The 25,637-nt window shown below is 45.5% G+C and overlaps 1 protein-coding gene across 4 annotated transcripts in view; it reads right to left on the reverse strand.

The window, feature by feature from the left end:
- TTYH3 (tweety family member 3) overlaps positions 1-25,637 on the reverse strand; it is a 78,235-nt gene that overhangs the window by 28,044 nt on the left and 24,554 nt on the right. For all 4 annotated transcript variants that reach the window (XM_027468991.3, XM_072023649.1, XM_072023647.1 and 1 more), the window contains exons 2-5: positions 12,300-12,469; positions 3,904-4,015; positions 2,773-2,993; positions 1,900-1,995 (exon numbers count right to left, since the gene is read on the reverse strand). In XM_027468991.3, the coding sequence (XP_027324792.1) occupies positions 1,900-1,995; positions 2,773-2,993; positions 3,904-4,015; positions 12,300-12,469 (599 nt within the window). The remainder of the gene's footprint in view (positions 1-1,899; positions 1,996-2,772; positions 2,994-3,903; positions 4,016-12,299; positions 12,470-25,637) is intronic.

The raw sequence follows: 25,637 nt of genomic DNA on the forward strand, positions 1-25,637 counted from the left end.
AGACTTCAGTTTTGTTCTGGCAGCCGGACCTCATTACTGGCACAAATAGTGGGAAATGGCTGCTATCAGGCCAAGACAGACACACAAAGCAGTGAGATGATGGAGCGGTCATCTCATTGATACCCAGCTAGCACACAGCAGTGGGAAAAGCTTTTGCACTTCCCCAACCAGCACATTAGCTCTTCACCTTTGCTGTCAGTATGAGTGCTAGAGACATTTAGGCAAAAGTGCTCCTCAACTCCCTCAGGTATGGGAATGCAGACTAATAAGCTGTATCGTTTTATGCATCCCTATCTTCAGAGTAAAGGGGTACTGGCTTGCTTTCTCAGGCATGCTTTTGACTTCAGGCTTTGTAATACAAGGAGGTTCCTCCCACCTTCCCTCCAAAAACAAAACAAAACAACGAAAAAAACACAACAAACTCATAATCAAGATATTATTTAGCAAACCTAGTGTGAGCCATGAGGAAGGGGCATCTCTTTTCTGCTACACTTGTTTCACCGAAGACTAGAGATTTACAAAAATATATTTGTGGGTCTGATTTTTATTTTTATTTTAAAAAAGATCTATTCCTCAGTTTAACAACATATTTCTGAGGGACCACAGATCCATTCACAGGATGGGAATTCGCCTTGCAGAATTCGTGGAGCCTCACCAGACTGAGCCTTGCACAGCACTCTGGAATAAAGTGGCTGAATACCTTATTACGCTTTTTAAAAAGGGATACAAAAATTATCAGTCATGGATCAGCAAGGTTCTGTGGTTTTATGACATAAGGACAACACCACTTGGTGCCTTCAGCTGAGCGTGGTGATCTGTTCAATGTGACACAGTCGTTGTTTTACTTTAAATGAAGATGACTGGGTCAGTAACTGATTGCTTGGCTGGAAGATCGAAAACTGGCATTTCACCATCTTGCTTGGCTGTGACACACTTGCTTCTCTATGCCATGTGCTCCCTTTGGGGAATGCCTTAATATGAACTTCTGGCTAACATGGAATGAGATTCTAATTTAAACTCTGGGTTTACCATCTGTGCATACACTTGGACTTTTGTCTGTACAACCTGCCAGGTATGAAGTCATCTGGCAAATAACAAATCTGAATACGCATTCCAAGTATTAATGGTATCACCATGTACCAGGATAAACTCTTGGCTACGTCAGTTGTCAAACTGTCATTATGTTTACGAAACCAGTATCTTTGCCAAATGTGCCAAATTAAACCAAGCTTCAACATAGAGAAATATTTTTTTTCTTGTAGCGGGGCCTCAGCATGGCAGCATTTGCAGAGCTTTGCAGAAGCAGATATGCATTAATATTGCAGTACCATGGCAACAAGACTCCTCCTCATAGCTGTACAAATCATTGTGTGTTCTCAGTTTAAAGTGTCTTCAGGTGTGACAGCCAAAGGTAAACAAGAGCAGATCGTGACACAAAAGGCATGCTACCAGGCTGTGTAAACACATGCAAAGCTTATCAGCCATTAACAAATGCCTCCACCGCTGTAGAGAATTACAGGGAATTTTTTTTAACCTGTAAATTCAAGGGAGGCTGTCCACATTACTATCTACCAGCTGACTCCCAGGCAAACAGAGGCTACCAGTGCTATCCAGCAAAAGGCAGACTACCCAGAGGAGTTACTTGGTTTTGATGCGAAAGCAAAGTGACAACAGTACCACTGAATCTTACAGCTCCTTCCTGTGAACCTCTCTCGTATGTAGCCCTAATCCAAACCACAGAGCAATGTGCTACAAAGGCTCTCTACGTTAAGAGACAGATTTAAACTGTTCAGCCTCAAAAGCCCTTGAAATCAATGAACAAGAGTCTAGAGGTTTAAGCTATCAGGCACTTGCACTCAGCTGGCCTTCCTTCTGCACTGTACCCGGGTCAGGACTTACCCCAAAAGAATGGCTCTGGAGTTTCTAATGAGTCCAAAGAGCACCAGCAAACATATTAGAACATGGAACAAGAGCAGGCCCAAGTAACCCAGCCACCTGCAGCAAATAAAAACATAGTTGGCAAAGGAAAACGGGTGTATACAAACAATAGATTAAGCAGATAAAGTGACTAATGGAGAAAAAAAAATAGCCTCACTTTTCTATGAGTAAGAGCTACTGCTAATGGTTTATCTGCAGAAAGCACTGGCTATTTGCTGGGTCTGGAGACCAGGCATGCAAAAGCATTTAAACAACATGCTCAGCATACACAGCTGTTGAGAAATGAGACTGCTAATCTTGTGCTACTGTGCAAGTTATATGCAACTAGACACCATCAGGCAAAGAAGCATTGCACTTTCTTGAACTAGACATTTGTCAGAATGTGCTTCAGTTAATCCACACGTGTGGACAGAGGCATCCTTTCATGGAATACACTTGGTGTGATCTTTTATTCAATAACTTTAATAAAAAGAAAAGTTAGTGTGTGGTGTTACCACAAGGAACAAGTTCAGTTTCCTACTCTATCTAGTTAATACACCATACAAACACTTCCCCAGTTTTAGAACACAAGCTTTTGTACAAGATTTTTTATGTGGAGAATAAGCTTCCCTTCAGTTGGTAATTAACCAACTGAAAATTAAGGAAAAAGTTGTTGCCATGAATTTTCATTTAAACTGAATGCATTTTTGCTCTAAGAAATGAAATCAGTGGACTGGGCCAAGAGCACCTGTAGTAACATACATGGCCTTTGGCTCAGCCACCCAGAACACGCACTTAATTATTGCAAAACAGGCCAAAACAAATGCAACCATTGTACTACAGCACAGTACACACCTGTACCAGTCATAGAGGTCAATTTGAATTGCTAGCTCCTCCAGAGACAGCTCTTCATTCTTCCAAAAGGGGATCTCAGTGGTTTGCCTGACCAGATCATCCAAGAGACCTTGTAACTTCTGGATAATGTGCAGGTAGTCTGTCTGCTTTGCAAACATCTCCTCCAGGACGAGTAAGTTTGGCTCCACTGTTTGGTTCAGGGCCACTGCAGTATCTAACACCTATAGTGTGGCAAAGAAAAAAAAAAGTTTAGGAAGTCACAGAAGTAAAAGAGAATTCATTCTTACTAGTGAGTTATGGACAGCTTCCAAACTACTGCTTTTCTGTCTTAAGAGGCTGAGACTGCTTGCCCTTCAAAAACAACCTACAAGCATCTATAAAGTTGATTGTTTGCAAGTTGTCCTGTGATGGTATCTCAGCTGAGCCTTCACCATACCTACACACTTTACAACGTGTTAAACAGGCTCTGCTGATAAGCAGGAAATCTTAAATCACAATAGCCATCCTTTTTTAACCACCTCCTGTACCTTTGCTTTAACACGGTTTAAAAGTCATTTTCCATATCGAAATACAGAACAGAACAGCACAAACCCAGAACACAGCCACTAGGGCTGGGAAGGTGATTTTTTCCCTTAATATTTGTTCACCTTAGTTCTAAAACAGGTTAAAAATGTCTACAATTAAGTCTAGTGGAGGGACATTTGTGGAAGGTTACAATGCCCTGATATTAGTACCTGTAGCCATCAGGGTTGCAGAAAGGTACCATGAAATTTGAGGTACTACAGCAACAACCAATTCTGCTAAAATGATATATTCTACTAACAGACTTGTCTGCTTTGGCCTGCCTCCATGTCCATGGAATAGAGCCGATCAGAAGCCGTGTTTAAATCAAGCACAATCGCAAAGAGAAGACTTCATTTAACAAGCTGTGTTTGCTCTGATATTTTTAGAAGAGCTGAAGAAAGCATCACTCCATTAACGGAAATTTTAGCACATCTCTAAGCTTGGAGACTAACAACAACAAAAAAAAGGCAGAGATACAGGCACAGACGGATTCAGAAGAAGAGATGCCGAGGAAGTCTGCTCATTCCCTCACTCCCCATTTGTGAGGGTGCCTCCCCTTGCACTTACCCGGTCCTGGACACCCGCCACAGTGCGGTTTGCATGGCGCAGCGAGTAGGTCAGCCGGTGAATCCCGTCACTGGTCTCTCCATTCCCATAGAAGCCAACAGCAATTCCAGCACTGCAGAGGTAAAAAAGCAAGAAAGGGTATAGTTAAAGCTAAAGGGTAACGATATAATGCACCACTTACCTCTGCAAGGCCCTTCATGGTCACATCAGCACCTTTCACAGGAAGGAAAGCTTCATGCCTCCACAAAGAGCAGCTGGGGTAATCATGCTCCCCAGCAACCACCAGAAAAGTCAATCTGTAAATGTTCTCCTGCATTTCCCACGCAGCCAACAATTGTCTATATAGCATCCATACAATGAACCATCCCTTCTTAATGTGTGAGCTTCATTTATGAATGACAATCTGTTAGAGAGCTTTTAGAGAGCTCAGACCCAGCCATAGGCAGGCAGAAATCCAGACAGCCAACCTTGCTCCTGCAAGAGGAAACGGGTGCTACCATTGCTCTGCCAGGAACCCCATGCCTTCTCTGGACATGAAATACAGATCATTTCATTACATTTTTAAGAAAAGGATACTGAGAGCTTGCATTGACTACTTGTCTATGGTGGTGTCTTCTGGATCTATTTTCCATGTCTTCTCTAGCTACACTCTGAAATATGCATGAACATCATCTATCTTGATTTATCTTCCATTAGAAGCATTTGAGTTGTACTGATTCAGACTATTTGGAAGCAAAGCTTAATAACTTGCTAGGACAAAAAGCTTATTTATCTTTAAGCAAGTGATTTTCAAGCTTGCAGACACAATTCAACTCCAGCTGCTTGGCAAATTACCACCTATCAGTTGATTTGCCATAACTGTCCACACATATCAGTCTGCCCCAATTATGAAGTAAACCATATTAGCTTAAGCCTCACTTACAGGAGGAAGATCCTGTAACAGTTACAACCAGGAGATTATCTGAAGCAACTCAGCAATACCCCTTCTATTAAGGCATTACCGCAGGAACTCACCATTCCTCTTCCCAAACCCGTTTTTACTAACAACAGAGGAAGAAAGAACTTGTTAAGGGTTTATACAACTGAACTCAGGGGAAACAAACATTACCAGGATACACATTTCCCATTCTCATGTCACGTTTGTCTTCAGAACATCCAGAATCTTTTTTGGGACGGTTCTCAAGACACCAAGATGGTGGAACTGGAAAGGAAGGTGGTGGTGGTGTAGGAGAAAGGATCTTTTTTTTTTTTTTTAATTTAAATATGTTAAAAAAATTCTGGATGAAGCAGTTTCCTCACAATAACTTTGTGCTTGGGTTATAGCACCACACTCACAGAGGTGGTTTGAAGGAGGTATGAAAGAGGAAGGAAGCAAGGCAAACAGCTTCCAGAACAAGGAAGTGCAGGGTCTTGGTTTAACAGGAAGGGTCACAAAAGGACATTCAGCGTTCTTCACTTCCATCACCCAGCTGGAGAATGAACCTAAGCAGGCCAGGGTGGGCTTTGTCTGGATAACAGACACTTGCCTAGATTTGCTCTGGCATGTACACCAGTCTGCAGTCCAAATGACTGTTTAAGCTGTCACTCCTGTCCTGCAGGAACACAGCATCCATCCTTCCCTTCCCATGTCTCACGCACCCCAAAACCAGTGAGCAGAACAATACAGTCACCTGGCTGCACTTCTATGTTTTCTTCACATGTGCAAGAAATAGAAGTAAAGATCACACACTGGAAGCAGAGCCCCTATGAAAATCCACATCAGCCCCATGCTTTTTCCAACAATAAAATCTCCAGAAATTACAGGGGGCTTGGTCTATAAGCCTTAGCTGAAGAGTCTCCCAGGGATGGGAGACAGCTACATCATACACAAAGAGAGGTAGCACGTATGTAACTACTAATATTTGGTGTTAATACAAGAATTCAGTCTCTTTCTTCATGAACACCATTCCTCAAATATTTTCACAATGGCAACAATGCTGATAATGGAAGAGAGAAAAGCCCTCTGCATTCCTCCCTGGTTGCAGCTATAATCAGAGCTTGATAACGCATGCCTAGGATGCAGGTGGTGGTGATGAGGATTAACAAAACAGAAACAAACAAACAAAAAAACAGCACTCCCCATCCCTGAGAACTAGAGAGATTACAGATCCTGAGCTGTTCCCAGGATAAGACAGCTCAGCATCCCATCACTGCAATTACAAACCTCTGGCTTGAATTTCCCCTGGTCTTATGAGAGCAAACAAATTCAGACAAACCATTTCATTGTCCAGAGCAGCAGCAAACTTTAGCAGTTGTTTATACTGTCAACACCAAATAAATTCCAGGACATTCCAGGCATTGAATATGCAGATTTGAACCCTCTAATTGGCAAGTGATGTTTATTCATCCCATTACAGCTACTAGAATGCTATTCTTTCAGCAAAGGCTTGGTGAGTGCCCAAAACCTGCTGCTTGGTTCTCAGTATTCCCACCACAGTAGCACTTTTTTTTTTTGGTGGAAAAGGCTCAGAAACAGCACTCTGCATGAAGTGGCAGCAGTCATTTTGTCCTTAAAGATACAACACTGCTAAGTACCTTAGCCACTTTACACAAGAGAAACATTTATCAAGTGCTGCCAACTACAGGCAACTGACTCAAACCTCTTTACCATATCAGAGAGGCAGAATCATCCCAGCAGCCACCCAGCCTCACAGGCGTCCTTCCCAGCATCGTGTTACCACCCCCAGCCGCCCATAACCACCTAGGTACTGTCACTACTCATGCAGAATCACCTAGGGTGGAAGAGAACTCCAAGATCACCCAGTTCAAAGTCTGACCTAACACTAACAAGTCTTCCACTAAACCATATCACTGAGCTCTACATCCAAACGTCTTTTAAAGACCTCCAGGGATGGTGACTCAACCACTTCCCTGGGCTGCCCATTCCAATACCTAACACCCTTTTCAGTAAAGAAGTTTTTCCTAATATCCAACCTAAACCTCCCCTGGCACAACTTTAGCCCATTTCCCCCCCCAAAAAAGAAGCACTCGTTCAACCCCTGAGAATCAGCAACGGAGTTGTTCATTGCCAAGACATCTTGCAGGTAAGCCTGTGAGATGCCCATGGTGTTTGGTGGCCAGGGTGCCGAACCAGGGGGTCGTCCAGTTCCACCCCTACGTCCCATGCCACTGCCAGGTTGATTTTCATGCATGCATTCAACGCTGCCATCTGGTTTACGTTTGTGGCTGGGTCCCCCACTGTGTTCTGGATGGTAGGCAAGCCTCTGCTCCCCACAGCTGTCTGTCTGATGTTCCTGCCTTTGCCCCAGGTCCTTCGGGCACTGGTGTCTCTTGTGCCACCAGCACAATGGCTTTGTTCAAAGCCATTATTCTTCGTTCCACAGCTACACTCCCTGGTAGAGTTCCTCCAGCTGGGAGGGGACAGACCCAGGACAGCTGACCCCAACTGGCCAAAGGGGTATTCCATACCACAGGGCATCATGCAGGACAATTAATTAATGTGGGGTGGCTGGCTGGGGGACGGGAGGGATACTGGCTGCTCGGGGATAGGCTGGGAATGCGCCTCTTCCTGGAGCAACAGGAATTAGGAAAAAGCCATTTAATTCAAGCAACACATTCCTCTAGATGTGCATACCATACATCCACCGGAACCTACAGACAGCACATTAATTATTCCATTACTGCGCAGCAAAAGCCAGCCCTGCATTCGTATGCTGTGCTAGCAAGAGCTACTTACACGGAGCCATTCCTTCTAGGAGCAAGCCGTGCCGTTTTGTGGCAGTTCCCCTTCCTATCAGGCTAGAGGGAGGGAAGCCATCCATCCCTGCAGCCCAGAGGCACGGGCTGGTTGCAGCTGCCTGGATCCACGCTGTGACCGAGGGGGGAGCCGAGCCGAAGGGCAGGCAGGGGGGGAGCCGCCGGTGGGGGAAGAGAGAAGTGCTGCTATTGCTTTCTGCTTGCATGCGGCCTATCTAAATCCAACAGTTGTTTCAAATCCCTGCCTACACACACCCCGGTATAAGTTGCTGTTGTTCAAAGCAGATTTAAGGATTTGAAGCAGTTTTTAACTACCTTTTATTTGATTAAAAAGAACCAGGGGCTCCCTTTCATTTGAGCCCACTCTTTTAAAGTAAAAATAGATCGACTCATCCTAACCCAACAGTGTTAAGTCCCTGAGGTCAGGACCGATCTCATGGCTTCTTGCACAGACCCTGGAAGGCTCCGGAGCCTCAGACAGAGCAGACATCTCCCAGTCCATGATGACAAAACCATCGCCCAGTGAGGAAGCCTGCAGTTCTGTCATGCAGCATGGATACAAGAACAGCATTCCTGAATGACACAGCTTTCTTCCCACCCTAGCACCCTCTGGAAGATACTCCAACGCATTTTCAACACTTCTGTGGGAAACTCATCTCCACTTGTGCTATTCTTCCTTCTGCCGCACTCCCCTCCCCAGCACGCACACACCTCAGCTCCTCAGTCCACACCACCCCAGCCTTGGTTCTTCCTCCCAGACCTACTTTTGTCACTCTCCTGCCCCTTTCACTAGCACCACCTCTCCTCTTCCTTCCTTCTTGCTGGTATTTTTAAGTAAGAATAATCTTAAAATTTATCTACTAAGCTCCAATGGGACATTTAAGAAATTTCTCCTGCTGCTTGATGCAGCCTTTAAAAAGCCACTTGGCCACTCTGTCATTTTGGTAAGTTTTAAGGCACCCTTATATGTTAAAAGAAGAAAACAGTACACTCCTGAGATTAACACTGTCATTACTAATGCATACCCACAGATGCACACTAGGGAGAGACTATGTGCTACACCAGCTCTTCAGACAGTGATATGACAAGAGACAGACCAGCAGCATGCTGCGACTTCTACATATTCATACAGAGACAACACGATGATTTTAATTACTGCATGTTGTGTATGTACACTTCAGTATCACTTTTCAACAAGGCTCAAGAAATTCACGTCTGAAGAAAAAAACACCCATTTCCCTCTCTCTTTTCCTGAAAGGCTCACAGCTGAATTTCCCCAAGGATGCAGCCTCCCTATTATTTGCATGCAAGAGGTGCATGGGCTTAGGACATTCCATGATAAGGAGACAGCAAAAGAAATCAGGTGTAGTTCCACATTTCCTTGTAATACAACCTGCAAAAAATGTTTTCTGGATTACACAAGGTGTACGTGAACAGCGGAGCGTTAATCTGATGCAGAGAACATACTCATGCCTGCTGATGGAGAGATCTTCCAGTCATAACACACACACACAGTGAAAACCCCGTGGGCATCCAGTCACTAGTCTGAAAAGATGAGCACTAGCCATTCACATCACATCTTTAGAAATGAATAATCTAACTACACCAAGTCATCTTTAATTACAGGAACTTCATAAGGAGAGCCCTTTTTAGACTTCATGTTCTCAGGAGGAATGTTAATTTGTCTGTCTAATTACCACCTTGCACTTTAGCACCAAGGGAAAGCGCTATTAGCACTTGAGAAAGCAAGTTTTCACCATTTAATTGCACCCATTTCTTTCAGGTATCCTTTCCATGAAGCTTCCTACCCACCTTCAGAGCTGAGGTCCCTTGTGGGTGCGTTAGCGTGACCTACAGGGATCCGAGGGTGAGGGGATTTATATGAGATGACAACTCCCCACACACACAAACCAATCAAAATTAGTAAAGTCTAGCAACGAACTAGGTTTTCAAGGAATAATCAAGGCAAGTCCTTCCTGCAGCTTTGTGATTAAAGCAACCGGGAGGATTCATTAGAGAGATATTTTGCTAGAGAATTCCTATTAACCAGCTCTGCCTTCCTGCTGGCTCAGCATTCTCCCTTTTGCTCAGCAGGAAAAGAGGTAACAGCGATCCACAGCGATCCAGCACTGAGCAGGATTCATGAACTGCCCTCTGGGTTTAACCACTACCTAGATAAGCAAGCACTAGGCAGGGCTGGGCTCAACCAGAGTTACCTAGTTCTCAGCTAGGAAGACAACAGCCCACTCCATGGCACTTGGACAGAACAGAGCGGTCTCTGGATCCTCTCACTGCCTGAGCATCCAAGCCACCTTTGTTCCCCCTGGTGCGAACTGCCTCCCAGGTCAGCCTGCAGGCCCAGGCAGACATTCAGAAGAGCTTTATTCCCTCTCACTGGAACCTAACAGCATCTGCCGGTCTGGCACTTCTGCTGCGTGTCACGCACAGCTAGGACAGGACATCTCCAGTTGACTGATCTTTAACTGCCGGTACCTAATTGGGACTTCCTGCTAGTGCAGATTGGATTCCTTGCTTGTCGGAAGCCATATCTGCATTCCCAGCCAGATGTCGGGCACAGAGAGCCAAAAGGCGCCGCGTTGAGTGCGCTGTCGCATCCAGCTGCTGTCAGAGGGGCAGAAAACAGACCCTGGCTTCACAGAGAGCCCAGCACTTGGACAGCACCTGCAGCTCCCAGGGCTGGTACCATCCTGCTACCGCTGCAAGTGCCAGCTTCAGAGGGGAACTTTAAAAAAAGGCCAGACCAAATATTCAGGCAGTATCACTGCAGATTCCAGGAGAATCTTAATTTTAAGGATACTCCTGCATTTAATACTTGCAGAAACAAATGGTACACCAAGGATGTAAATCAACTGTTCAGATTTTGAGCAAGCCTAAGCCGTTTTCCAGCTTGCGGACATGACTGGGAGTTGCATCAAGCCTACCAGAATTTAAATGCTGACCTTCCAACTTTAAATTGTCTCATGCACACTTGGGGAGATATGCAGAAAGCCTCCTCCTCACCCTGCCTACAATTAAAAGCAAACAGAACTACCACACTCTGCAGCAGCTGTCTTGGACACAAATGCTGCATAACAATAGCTAACAAGAGCCTGTAGCAGCAACACAACTATAAATAGCATCAGTTAGTGTTTCTGTAAGGAAGGGTTAGGACCACAGCATTTTCAGTGGATTGGAATGGATGCAGCTGAAGCTCCTGAGATCACTAAAAAGAAAGGTGTCTGAGGTTGAGATTTCTTTTTGTGAGTTGTTCTCTAGTTTGCCTTTCCGTTCCAGGCACTTACTTGCAATCAGCAAAGCATGGAAGAGCTCCCTGCAAAGACAGCACTATTTTTCAAACACACTAGCTCTCCTCCAAACCACTGAGCCCTGGCTTTTACAGGCAAATCCATCCCCAGCTTGCTAAACCCACAACATAGTAATGTCTGCTCTGTGGTGTTTGTTCCAGTACTCCAGGGGTTTTCTAGTCTCTCAAGTATGTGCCTCGAAAGAGCAAATACCATTTGCTTTCTAATGGAGAAGTCCATTAATAGCACAGTCTAGCCCCTGAACAGCTAAGCTTGGCCTTCAAGGAACATGTACGCCTCCAAAAGGGTGATGTATCCAGGACATGGTCTATCAGCAAGTTAACAGAAAAAGCGAGCCATGAGATGCAACAAAATACAATCGTCTCATTGTTACCTCCTTTCTGAACAGGGACCTGCTCTCAGAACTGCAGAGGGGCAACTCAGACCACCTGGACTCTTGAATAAGAGTAGCTGATGCTTGGAATTGGCAAGAAAGCTCAGTGTGAATGTCCTCATTCTGCTCAAATCAAAACAGACTAAACCCAAAGTTCTTTCCAGGGGCCTGCAAACATGTTCCTGCTTTCAGATGCCCCATTGTTATCTTTCTAGGAAATGGGATCCTTGTCTGCGTTGACCAAAAAAAAAAAAAAAAAAGAGAGAGAGAGAAAAACAGAATGCAAAATCTAAACTCATTCATTTTAACTTCTTCTGCCTATGTTCTCCATCAACTACTTAAATTTGCTGGTTTTCCAGGAACATCTCCAAGAGTGTCTGTTTTTCAGTCATAACATGAAACACTGCTGACACTAGCAGCATTATTAGCAACCCTTGGAGAGAGCTCTGTACATTAGTACATACAACAAAATGTAGCAGTGCCTTATACAGGCTACAAAATCTGAACATCCACGTCCAAACACCAGTACTTCCAGATCCAAAAGAACGATTTGTGCCTCTTTCTTCATAATCTACTCTCCCCACAGTCATTCTTTTCAGACACCAGACTCTAAGAAATCCCCATCTAGACCCATCAAATACCTGAACTCTGTCTCCCTCCCATTTAAGTGTTAAGCTCCCAAGGACACAGCGTCCTTGATTTACCACTCGAGAAGCATCAAAGAGCAGCCCATTAGCCATTCCTTTTCACATCGCTCAAACCATTAGGCAGTTCAGCAAGTGGCAGAGAGGAAGGAAATGCATTACAGACATTTAAAACATACACCTACCAAGCGGAAAGAGGGATTATTGCCAACATTTACTAACTACAGGCACAGCACCCCAAGCATGAAAACACAACGCAGCACACGACGCCCTGTGCAGCGAGGTGCTCAGCCTTACCTGCACACCAGGGTCGCGATGATGACACACCATGCTGTACAGCAGCAGTCTGCGTTGAGGTGTTCTTCGCTCTTTCGGTGGCGGCAGCACAGCCAGAAGGAGTAGAACAAGAGGAAGAGCAGGTCCAGAGCCAGGCAGGAGAGTGCCACGCCACCCAGCAGCAGCAGGGCCTGAGGAAAAGAAAACCGGTCGTCAGCATGGGACCACCAAGCTCCCACAGCGCAGGCCATCAGCTAGGGCTCAGAGGTCTGAGGACTCAACTGTGAGACAGTACTGAAGGCCAAACCTGAAAACTGGTTGTTTAATATGTTATTTTTGGTTTTGTTTTTAAAAGCCACAAACAGGGGGCTCCGAGCACCGCTTTCTCCTTGCCCTGCCTCTCTGCTCGATGAAACCATCTCCTGCCTCTGAGCTGTGATGAGCCGAGCCATTTTGTCTGCCCTGTCTGCACGCAGCCAAAGTGAATCAGGGAGGGCTCCCTCTTTACTGCAGATCAGAGGTCAGCAGATTTAAAGAGAAAATAAATGAATAGTTCAGCCAGCTGCCTCTATCTGTACAGTTCTTTAATCCTCATGAATAAATATGCGGGCTTATTCATTAGACACCCAAGTGCATGAGTAGGTTTGAAAGGGGGTGGAATTTATTATGCATGTGTGATATTGAATTATTTTTTTCAAAAAAAAAAAAAAAAAAAAAAGAAAATCTCCATGCAATGCTTCTATTCTAGGTAGACCTAGAATACATGCTAAACCCTCCATATACCATCCACATATACAGATACAGCAAAACTAATGCAGATGCTACAGACACACCAGCTTGAAGTAGTCACAAGCTTTGGTATTGTTGCACCTATTTCTATTCAGCTGTTCCCTGGGAGGAAAGGAAGGCAGAAAGTGTTTAACTCCGTTCCGATTTATTTTTATTCAGAAAATCCTGGCTGAAGCCCAAAAATGCAAAACATTTTTGTTAAATAAAAAACTAAACGAATTCTAACACTAAATCCAGCCACTCTTTCTCAAGTGAATGAATGAAGTAAAAGGATGTTATTTTACCCAGAAGTGTTTTTGGGCAAACCCTTGGGTAGCAGTGACAAATGCCAATGTAGTAAAAACAACGTAAATATCTGTAGAGGACCCAAGTTACCTATTACTGCCCCAATATTGGGAAGGCAGGCATAGATCTGTAGCAGCAAACATAACGCTAAGGTTTAAGTTTTTTTACTCAGTCTCTCTTTTCCTCCCCATGCAGAAATTCCTTTAAAATATTTATAGGCTTCCTTCTGATTGAAGCAACAACTGCCTCCTGGTCAAAGATGTGAAACACAGAATGCCGCAGTTGCAGCAAGATTCTCAGCAAAATTTGTGAACATTTCCAAGGGAATCTGGTAGCAAGTTCCTCTTCTGAGGTTCTCCTTTCCCTTCCTTCTCCCCCATCTTACTCCATAGGTACTCCCAGCTGTGTTTGAATTCTGGCAAGCTATATAAGCCACACAACACTTGAGTACTTCCCAGCCCAGCAAACGGCAGTATTTATGGGCTGTAGTGCCCATCAGATGTACATAATGAGATTCACACCAGTTAGGGCTCTCTTGCTGCATGACAGATGATCCATGTCGCTGTGTGCTGTGCGCCTTCGCGGCCTGAAGAAAGCGACCCAGAGCTCACCAAGCGCACTGGGGATGTGGGGAGCTTACAGGTGCACCTTCCCCAAACTCAACAGCTGAAACTGAACATTGGGATTTTTAAGTGAGAGAAGCGGGGCTGGAAGGGAAAAAGCACTATCCCCCTTTCCCATGATTACGCCAGATGGTGTGTGCACCGCTCGAGTTCCTGAGCACAAAGAGGCCTTCGAGAGGGAAGCTGCGTTCGGAGACCCAACTTCTCCCACTTCTTAAGGCCTGCCATGTACGAGCCCTCAGTACTAATTTAACCAACACATTCAGCCTACCAAAGCTCCTTGGGGATATTGGTTATTTTTTAAACGCTTCAGGCTCGGGTAACACACAGCTTGCCTGCGCTTCTTCACTCGCACTCTCGGCCCTCCTTGCTTGCTAACAGGCATTGCCTCCGGAAAGAAGAACCCACCGAAAAGTCCTCCCAGAGACTTTATTAGCAAAGAAATCACTCTGCAGCTCCAGGTGGAAAGGAACAGCCTCCCTGAGAAGGAACAAACAAACAGAAAAGAGCACACACACAAAGACTGCCACGCACCAAGCAATCTGGAGTTCTCACTTTGAAGGGATGCTTTAATATGTGCTTAAATATAAGCCTTTAGCCAAAAGGGGCTGGCTGGCCAGTACACCCAGATCTGTGTTTCATTTTGCAGAGAATATTTGTTTTCCATTAATGGATATGTGCCACGACAACAAGTGAAATCATCCAGCAGAGCGGTTGTTAATCTTTCTGACTGATGAGTCAGTTTAGGACCCAGAGCCTGGCTGGCAGTGAAAGCCTGGTTGCAACCAAAGATATGCCTGTGCCTGCTTGTTGGGATTAAATAACAGTATTTAAAAAAGGGGGTCGAGGCTGGATAAACCCTCAGAGACTTTATCCTGCAACACTAAATCTGGGACTCGGTTATCCAAGGCCACGTTATCCCAAGTAAATGCAAAATTACGCACTGGGCCTTTTGCCACAAAAGAGCATCAATTCGTCTTCGAACATTTGCTGAACTACCAGAACCTTTATAGTGAATGATGCATGAACTGCCCTTACAGGAAAACGGAGACAACTTCAAGGAGCAACATTTTACCACTGTGCTGACACTAATGGCAGAAGTGGAGACAGAGCAGTCCCTGAAAATGAGTGTAAATCCAAGTGGTATCAGCCAGACTGGCAGGAGACGAAGCTGCAGTGTTCAGCAGCTCTTTCAAAATAAAAGTTAATAGCAATGCACGGGGAAGTAACCACGAGCAGCACTGCTAGCTTGGAAAGGCACTGTGAAACCTGAATACACTCGGTCTTGTGCATGCACTGTGCTCAACAGCCTGCTGCAGTGTTAATGGCTTTTCTCAGCTCCGCCTGGGTTGCCAGGATTCGTGGCATTCACCCTCTCAATGGGAATAACAGGACAAAAAGGGGCAGAAAACATCTAGGTTCCCATGCAGAGAGAGGCACCATCGCTGTAAGAAATATAAGTCATGGCAAAAACATCCCCCACTAAAACCCCTGGGGCTGGTTAGCTCTACAGAGGCAGGAGTGTTCGCATGGTATGAGGGTACCTTGGGTGCTGATGTAACACCCAAGGACGTGGATGCAGATCAGCCTTCAGCACAGCACGATTCACAGTCTCCAGGATTGACTCAGCCAATACACAGACTTGCCTACTGGCTGAAAAATCCCACACCAAACAGCAGGTTGCAGCTCTCTCAGCCCCCAAGTCCCCAGCTGTGATCTACATCGTTAGCTCCGTGAGTATCTCTCTGATCTCTGTGGTCCTGGAAGGCTAATTTCTGCTGCTGAAACTGCACTTAAGGGATGTACATGCCACTCCATCGTCCCCCAGCAGGAAGTGCCCTCATGTAAGGAACTGTAATCACAAAGGTAGTCAAGAAGAGCAGTAGTGATCTACATGGATGAGAAAGGAGATAGACAAGATGCATTTAGGCACATTTCTTAATGAAAACCTCAAAAATAAATAAATAAATGAAGCACTGCAATGCAGGAGGTAAACACTGGGTTGCACACAGATGTCATGGTTTAGCATTGCCTGAAGCCTGCTGGTTTGCCCCTTGACTGGACAGCAGTGTTGGCTTAGGGCCTTGTCCTCCCACCACCTCCCCTCTGCCACAAAGGTTACTTGGCACAGGTAGTCCTGGCAGCAGCACGGGGTTAGAAAGTTAATCCTGAATACACACAGACTCCAAGTAATCCATATTAAGTACAAGTTTTTACCAATTTCAGCCTATCCAATTTCCAATTACCACTTTTTTTGGCCTAAACTATACCAACAGCAGTCCGGCACAGTGAGCAACTTCACATGAAATAGAAGACAGCTATTTCTGGATAGCACTGCTAATTTACCACTAGTCATAAAGTCCACTAAAACCTCAAAAAGAAACTTGAGAGGAAACCTAGAAGTCTTCCGACAGTTCCCGAAAAGCACGCAGATTTGCTTTTAAGCTTCCATCGGTAATTTGAAAATTATTTCATCTTAAACTTTGTAATTTCAACCCACAGGACAAAATATAAAACCTACCAGCTATAGGTTTTGAGCATTTCAACAACACAGCTGCCTTAATCATTGCCAGATTGAGAGCTGTTTATAGTTTTACCTTTAAGTTAGCGTTTGCCAAGAGAAAGCTTTCCACTCAATCTGCAACTAATGTTCCTTCTGGATTTCCATGCAGTGACTTAAGATTGCGATAATAAAACAGAGAGAAGAGGTTAAAGGAGTGTGGGAAGAGAAAAACGTTCACCCAGAAGAACAAATGAAGCAAACTGGGCTGCTGCCAAAGCAGCACTCATCTCTATTTATTCCATCAAGGACGGAAGTCTTCTGAGCAAGAAAAGAAACTGCTATGGGATAGTGTCATGCCCACACTACTTTCCACACCTTTTTTGCAGACCTCAGAACATCTGAGAAGCTCATGTACTCACAGATGATAAATAATTACATCCTACCAAACTGATCTCTGTGTAATGCTGGCAGCAGCAGCAGCACATTCTGACCCCTCATCAGCTCGCTCTGATCGTGCTGAGAGTTCAGAGGCTCCATTTTCATTTCATCTCCCTTCTGGTGAAGAGTGCTGTGTGTGGCGTTTGTCGAGACACCGAACTGTCTCAGGATGTCATTCACCCCACAGCCTCCACAGAAGGATGCAGACTTTCTAGGGAACCCAGCCAGCCACGTATTGGCAAATGTAATTGCGGGGCCTGGGGGGGGAAGGATGTGGAAACCACGACTGATCTCAGCACTAAACCATCCATATCTCCTCCGCCTGGGGGACAGGCCTTCCCAGGCCAATCGCCGCATTCAGCGCAGCGGAGAAGCAAGGCTGGGCAGGAAACGTGCTGTGGAGGAGCCTTTTCCCACGGCACTGAGCCGTATTCTCCTTCGCTCGGGATCCCTCAGCAGCGGGGAAGAGCGCCATGGAAACGGAGGCCAGGTTCCACCGTCTCATCTCCTTCTGCAGACATCTCCCAGGGAAAGCACGCTGCAAGGAAGCGCAGCAGATTACAGACACACGCACTGAGAGCAAGCCCACACTGGAGCGGCAATATAGGCCAACGCTTTGCCTTCGGCTTTTTTGGCTACTGGCTTTCCTTGCTGGAAAAAAAAGGAAAATGCCAAGGATTATGTCATGCATATTTTTTTATTTTCATTTAATCACCTGAGGACAAGACAGCAGACACTGGAATAAAACAGATCTACATTCGAAACGTGTAACACGACTAGATAGCCCAAAGCAGGTTAACCAGGTTGGTTAAACAGCCAAGCTAGCTTCCTTAACGCTGAGAGGCAATCCACACGGGCAAGGGCATTCCAGAGTTAATTGGAATTAGAGCCGTGAACTAAAGTCACTTTAATTACAAATGAGTGTTCACACAGGGGTTTAATGTAGTTTAACTAAAATGGTCTTAATTCAGTGCAGTTTAATTCACTTTAGTGCATTTAAAGTGGTTTAACTAATCTGCTTTGAATTTATTCCTCCAGTTAATTCAGATTAATTTCTCAAGTGCCCTTGTACATGCAACGACTGAGAACAAGGCTAGTTTGATTAGAAATTATCATCATTTCCTCCACGTTAACATTCTGACCCCTTACTTCATAATTAAACAGTTTCAACACTGCCCTTATATTTGGTACAATTCACAGAAGCCACCGGCGCAGAGGCCAGAGACATAACCTTGCTGATAGCTGGTTTACTGCAATACCAAGCATGAAATACAATCATCGCCAGAGTTTGGCTGAGGCTGTGCTTTAACAATTTATAGTGCAGGTACATCTACACACCTCAGCTTCCATAGGTTGCATGGGGACAGGTGCTAGAATTCATCAGAGCACCTCCTATCACAACCCAAAGGGAGGAGAGCACCCAGTAGAAAGGATTTGCTTAACAATTGGGTTGTGTTTTGTTTTTTTTCCTGCCCACAAATGCAGATCTAAGCCACGCTAATCAGCAGTGAACACCGGCATCCTATTGGGCTGAAGTCAAATAACAATCCTTTTATTCCCTCAGCTGTTACCAACTCAGCAATCTCCATCTTACACGGCAAGGAAACATTCCCAGAGGTAAGGGGGTCCTCTAAATTGGATGTTCTTATCCCTCGTTTCTCCATAATGCTGGCTGAAAAACTCTATGCGCTGCAGCGATGAAAAGAATGAGACACTCACCAAATTCAGTTTCCACTGACAGGTCCCCACAGACTAAATCTTTATTAAATGAGGCTTAGCTCAGAACTGGCAGCTTGTCAAATGAGCATTCTCGCTGAAAAGGAGGATTTCCTTTCTGGGGATTCTGCAAATTCCCTTGCAGGGCTCTAAAAAAACCACGGGCGCATCAGTGTTCATGCAGGTCTTTGCTCCAAATCCCAGACCAGCAAAACGTGTAAGGAATCCCCTTGGGAACGGGCCTCTGGCTTTAGAAGTTCACTCCTTCCTAACGTGCCCAGTCAGATAACATTAAACCTATTAGCCGGCTTTGTTTAAAGACAAAGATCAAATAAATATTTGGAATATTAAGGCGAAGGGCATTAAGAGGAGCGCCAGAAGAATTGCACAGCTCTCCCACACAGCTCGCGTGCACGCTCAGCTCGCCCGTGCCAGACCAGCACAATTTCTCCAGCCCTTCCCTTCCCACAACAGATTAATTCACGCGTTCCTGACCAACGGCGGTCCCTCTACTCGGCCTTTTAGAAGCAGCTTTATTTCCTCGCTTCGAAAGCTGTATCACCCATAAAAGCCTTAAAACCCAATCTCCTCACAAGGTAATTTTCCAGCAAACTGGATAATGGAAAGAAACTCCGCGCTACAAAGGCAGCACGAATTTAATGCTCCTACAACTCGGGGATAAGCAAGCAGTGCCTGCGTTACCTGGCCCGAGCCCAGGCGCTGCACAAATTCCCCTGCCAAGCCAAGTCCCCAGCCCCAGCTCTGCTCTCGCTGGCCTGGATCTCCCCGAAGGTGAGGTGCGGCGCTGCCAAGCTGCCTGTTGCACGCAGCCAGGGACCAGGGGAGGCTTGCACAGCTCAGCACGTGATCTCGGCAGCGCTGGTATATTAAAAAAAAAAAAAAAAAAAGAAAAAGAAAAAAAAGGCAGGAAATGCTCAGGCCTGCAGCCCAGTGACTTAATCCAATTTCCCTCCTCTTCCCTCCCCCCTCCTACAATGTGGGCTCTCAGACAATGCACTTCATTTAGGGGGAAAAAAAATCTCATCCTTACTCACTATTAATCCTATCCTTACTATTAAACCTATCCTTACTCACTATTAAGCAAAGAGTTGGGACACCACATTTTTTACCTATCTACGCTGACCGTGCATATGCTGGAGCGGATGCCAACCTCAAGGATTTTCTTTCATGCCTCCATCTGCAAGGAGTCTGTGTTTTACTGCGAGCTACCAGCTCTTTTTAGCTATTCTTTAACTGTTTCTTATGGTTTGAAACCCAAGCATTCACAGTGCTCCTGTAAGTTGCAGAGGTCCTGTATAAAGATAGGACGTTTCAGCAGAGATGACCACATGCACCCCCTTCTTCTCTCCTGTTCCTCTGCCGGACCTAAAGCCTGTCCTTTCCAGCACGGAGCAGGGAATGACACGGCAGTGTCCTGCTTTATCACCTTCTCCTAAAACAGCCCCCCAAACCAGAGGAGAGCCACTACAGAGCTTGAAGGCTGGGCTCAGTGCTCGGCTCGGATGTGCAGAGCAGGAGAGGCCCCGCAGGGAGGTTACTGCCAGCTGCACCGACCGTGCCGTACCCCATGAACAGCCAGTCTCCAGTCTGCTTTCAGAGGCTTTCCCACACCATTTCTGTTTGGAAGAGGAAACAAAGCACTGGGGAAGAGCGGAAATGAGAAGAGCCACCCCCAAGTGCAATGGAAAACAAAATCTTACCCCAGTTGTGGAAACTTTGCCCAGAGGAACTGCAAGCCATCAACAGGGTGAGCCCATCCCATCATCAGGGACAGGAGTTTCCACAAGCATGACAGTTGTAGATAATGTGGTTGATTCGGTCATTATTTTACATTATTTGGGACTCGACGGATCGCCTTCAGTAATTCAATATCACATCACATGCATAAATCAAGAAGCTTTGCTGGACAAAGAAGGTACTCCCTCAAGTTTTTTAACAGCATAAGCATCCAGTTGCATCCAGAGCGTGCACACAAGCACTCTTCCTTGCAGATTCTGCTGGCATCTTTTCTGTGCATCTCATGATTTGCAGACATATCAAAGTAGGGAAAAACAGATCGAGTATGGCCATTTCCCGTCTACCCCACGAGATAAAAAAAAACACACTGACTTTCCAAATTTGTCTCCAAAATTTCCATATGAAAGAAGTTCATTTTAACAGAAGATATTTTTAACAACCCTACTTGGACTGAAATGATTCTGGAAAGTCAGGCAGGCTTCTTTTTATATTTTTCCACTACTAGACCCTGCACAGTGCCTCATCCCCATAGTGACATCACTGCAGCCTTCCACCTCCAACTAATTTTGGTGGGACTGGAACCAGGATCTGGTAAAGCTCACTGATCGCACACAGGCAAGTAAAGAAGCTCATTTGCTTTGGAGAGAAAAGGCACCCCAGGATCAACAGAAAAGCAGCAGCTTTACCTTTGTTCCCAAGCACTGTGTGCAAATAACATACTCCAATGTCTACTCGGACATATCAAATGAGCTCATTTTAAGGAGACTTTTCAGGGTAGAGCAGCAGCTTTGTAGAAAGACTCATAACTGATCCGCAAAGGACACTAAACACTTTTATTTTTTTTTTTTTTAAACAACTGTAAGTGGAACAAGGAATCAGAACTTGCAATCAGAAGTATTGTAAAAGTCTTCTGACTGTATCACAGGAATATAGAAAGCAAGCAGAAACCCAAGAGATATGAAAATACTTAAGACAAATGTAGAAAACATGATCACTGATGGGCCACAGGGGTTGTGTTCTTGAATCATTTACAGAATGACATCTTACCCAGAAAATCCTGCATTGAACCATAAAGTGATGCAGAGTAACGAGAGCAATTCCAAATTGGAATGGGAACCCCAGCGTCAAATTGTTACTAATGTTAGACTTGAAAGGCAACTCAACGCGCCTACTAACATTTCTACAGCTTGCTTCATATCATTGGCACCGTGAAAAGGTCTTTTCCTAAAGAGCAGCTATCAGGCAAAAGGATTAAGCCACCAGTTGAACTATTTTCTAGTGTAACTAAGAAGCTCTAACACATACTTTGGCATTTATGAGCACTTAAGTCTAAAAAAAAATTAATTAAGAAGAAAAGGGATACTTTCCTGGTCAAGATAACCCATCTACCTCAAGTGGCTTCTCAGCGTGCTTCTGTTAGCACTGAATGAACAGGAAGGCAAGTTGCAATGACTGGGCTCCCGCACTTGCACAGAAGTGATGTGAACGGGCTCCATCAATGCTTTTCAGGGGTCTTTGACTTGGAGATCCATGTCCAGTGTGTGATCAGTTTGAAACCTGAAGCCAACCATCAGAATCTAAAGCAAGAAGTTTGGAAAAACAGCAGCAACAAAAAATAATGACAAAAAAAAGTGGGGGGGCACTGCATTTCCATTTATATTTGCCCCGTTCAGCTTTACTGGCATTTTTCTGTACAACTAAAGCAGGTCAAATGGCCGTTTGCACAGCAAAAACTTACTGTAGTCCATAACACAAAATAAGCCAGCTACAAGGTGAAAGAAATAGCTCTCCTGATTACATTAGCAAATGACACTGGTACAGCTGCCCTGCTGGCTGACCTCTGGGAAGGAACAGAGAGCAAAATCAAGGGCGAACTGCCCTAAATCTTCAAAAAGTCACAACCCGTTGTGCTATTGCTAGCTTTCCACGTGACATCTTCCTTAAAATAATTTCTATTTGAAGCCAGCTTTAATGCAGGATGTCAGTCATGTGGAGAGGCCACGAAGGACTGGCGAGGGGCAATATCCCATGGGGCCAGCGATTTCCTCCCACTTGCTGGGGCAGGAGGAGCACAGACCTCTGACCCACCTATTGATGTGGCCCTGAGCTGCCCCTCTTGTACAAACAATGCAGACATGCCATTAACTGTCAGGCTGGCAGTGACAAACAGCTGCCACGCTTCTCACCCTAAATTCACTCCCAAACCTCCTCTTTACAGTCTATTACAGTTGTTTGTTTAAAAAAAAAATAAAAATAAATCTCTTCCTTCAACTTGAAGCCGTGCATTTCCCTTCCCAAAGAGAGGCTCATTCATGTGCAGGAAGCATTTCCACCCCACTTCTTCCTCGGTTTTGTTTTGTGTTTTTTGGGGGGTTGGGTGGTTTGTTGTTGGTTATTTTTCCTCTCTTTCATTAAAGGAGAAAAAAAATCTCAGAAGGACACCTCAGGGAGGAAGACAACCGATATGCACTATGGGGAACCTTCAAACCCAGGAAAAAACTACCATCGAGAGACTAACAGAGGAAGCAGATCAAAAAAAAACCCTCTCCAAGCCAGCCAAGACCCACCACAGTCACAGCTGGAGCTGTGTTTCTGCACCACTGACAAGACTGGGAGCGTCATTAACCACCTCTCCTCTCGGCACCGCGGCCTGCGCGAGGGAAGCTGCGGAGCTAAGAAAGGCCCCACGCAGGCTCCTCGCCAAGCGCCGAGAAGGGATTAGGGCCTCCGGCAGCTATGCTGAAGGGAAATGCAGTTTGAATAGAGATGCTTTCTTTAACAGCTCTCGCCATTAGCAGAACGGAGCTGCAGATGGTCCTCTAAGCGAGCAGAGGGAAATCAGATGGCGCTCCCTCCAGAGCGGCATCCTGGCAAGGGGTCAGCAAACCCAGCTCGGCCCCTCCGCCCCTGCTGCCCATTCAGCACGCTGTAGGAAGGGGACCACACGCTTTTAAATTCGCATCCTGAATGACATTCATGGGAGAAGGGCAAGAGGTAGTGGTAAGAGTGCATAGAGATTGAAAATCTCCGCAGATGCAAGTGCAATGTGGGGCCACAGCAAGAATCAGAGGGCACCCCCCTCTGCAGCTCCAGGTCTGAGCAGCTCTTCTCATGGGTTCTGTTTCCCAGGTGGGTTGGGAGCAGAGGTGAAATGGTCTCATTTCGACTCAGCAAAGCTGGTCATTACAAAGGCTCATCTGCCTGCAAAGCTGAACAATGTCAAAGGCCATTGGCCTAAAAAAATAAAAAAAAGAGTGACAGTACTGGCTTTATATCACGTATTTAGGGACAAATATGCCTCACTTACCCTCCCTTTCCACCAACTTTTGGGAACATATAAGGACAGTGAGCTGTTTTGCTGTACTGGCAGTTATATCAGTTAAAAGAAGCACATATTTGCACCTCTTTGTCCTAACAAGACTGCTTGTTAGCTGCTCTACTTTCCCAAGACAGATACATCATTTACACTAGAAACCAAGGCACTTTAAAAGGTAGGCTAATGCACACAGCCCTCCTTCAGATACTCTTCCACCCTGCTCACGGATAGGATCCCAGACCTCGAGTCCTGCACGGGCGTTCATTCATTCATTAATTCTTTTCAAGTGCATTTTGAGATTGATTTTACAAGAGAGTTCCCAGAGCTCTTATGGAGGTTCTGCCTATGCTGATGTCATGGTTATATTTAAAGAAGGAATCCCACTAAAGTGGTTTATAACGTGCTCTGGCAGGACAGTGTAGACAGAGCTAAATCCTATTAAGCTACTTAAGTTGCTTTCCCCTTCTAAAGTCATATGTCAGATGCTGGCCCTACATGTAGCAGCCAACCAACATCAAACCAGCTTATCAAGAGTCACGCTGAAAACACCAAATCAAGAAAGAATTCGGACACCACACACATGAGGATGAGAAACTGGGGCACTGTGCTGCTCCAGTAACCCCCTGGGATCCCAGGGGGCGGAGAAGGCTGGTGATTAGCTTTTCATTACAGTTAGGCTGTAACTCGCCTGCACGCCACTGGACTTTATTAGTGAAAAGATAAAATAAGAAGGAGTTTCTTTACATTTCTCTTGCCATGAGTCAATACATTTCAGAAGGATTATATGGGAAGTGTATGAATGGAAAGAAAATTTTATAAACAGAGATCACACTAATGAGGGGTAGGGGATAACTGGAAAACAGAAGCAGCACTCAGCCTCAGCTTAGCACCCCAGGGAGCAGGGGAAAGCAGCACTCATAGCTGTCTGGTCTCCTTTCTCAGGAACTTGAAAACAGGCGCCACAGAGTCCTGAAAGATTAATTCCCATAAATGTTAAATGTGCACATTTACAGCTCCAGTTTTACAGCATTCACTCCACTAAGTCAACATGTCACTGCTACAAGATTCCAGAGAGAAACCTCAATTTCACAGGTTCCTTGAAGTGAAAGAAAATAACAGGCTGGAAGAGACCTCTGGAGGTCACTGTAGTCCAACCTGCTGCTAAAAGTAGGGCCTAATTTCGTAGTCAGATGAGGTTGCTCTGAGCCATGTCCAGGCAAGTTTCAAGTGTCTTGAGGGCTAGAGTTTCCAAAGCTTCCCTCAGACCCTGCTCCAGCACTATGGAAAAAAATATTCATGAGCAATTACACCCGGGTGCTGCTTCCCTTTGTAACTTATGGTTAGAGTTCCTCCATCCTTCTGCTGTGCATCTCAGAGAACTGCCTGATGCTGCCATCTCTAAGCTCCTGCTTCAGGTAGGGGATGGCAGCTCAGGGATCTGGATCCTCCTTGCCTTCTCCTCTCCATGCTGAAGGGGTCAAGGGGAAGGTCAGGCTCTCACCGGCTCCGTGACCTTCCTCCAGGCACGCTGCAGTTGGTTGGCATCCCTCCTGCACCCGGGCCCCAAATGGTTATGCAGCCATACAGCACGCACGCTGGCACGCATAATTGGTGGAGATCCTCTGCGTGCAAAGTGGCTGGTGACCCCATTTTAGGGCTATTTTCAGCTTGTTTAGCAAGCCAGGCAAAGCACGAGCCCTTCTGGCCCAGGTTTGCCTCCAGCTGCATGACCTACCCCACCTGACATGGTCACGAAGCACCAGGAGGTGACAGCTCAGCCCCCACGTGCTGCAAGGCACAGGCAGGCGCTCCGTGGGCGTGATAAATGCAGCAAGTTCAACCTGAGACTGAACAAGAGACTCAACAGCGTGAACGTTATTCATCAAAACAACAAAATGAGGCAGCGGAGGGGGGTGGAAAGCAGAGGAGAG

This window comes from Anas platyrhynchos, chromosome 15 (assembly GCF_047663525.1).
Source record: "Anas platyrhynchos isolate ZD024472 breed Pekin duck chromosome 15, IASCAAS_PekinDuck_T2T, whole genome shotgun sequence".
Classification (NCBI taxonomy): domain Eukaryota; kingdom Metazoa; phylum Chordata; class Aves; order Anseriformes; family Anatidae; genus Anas; species Anas platyrhynchos.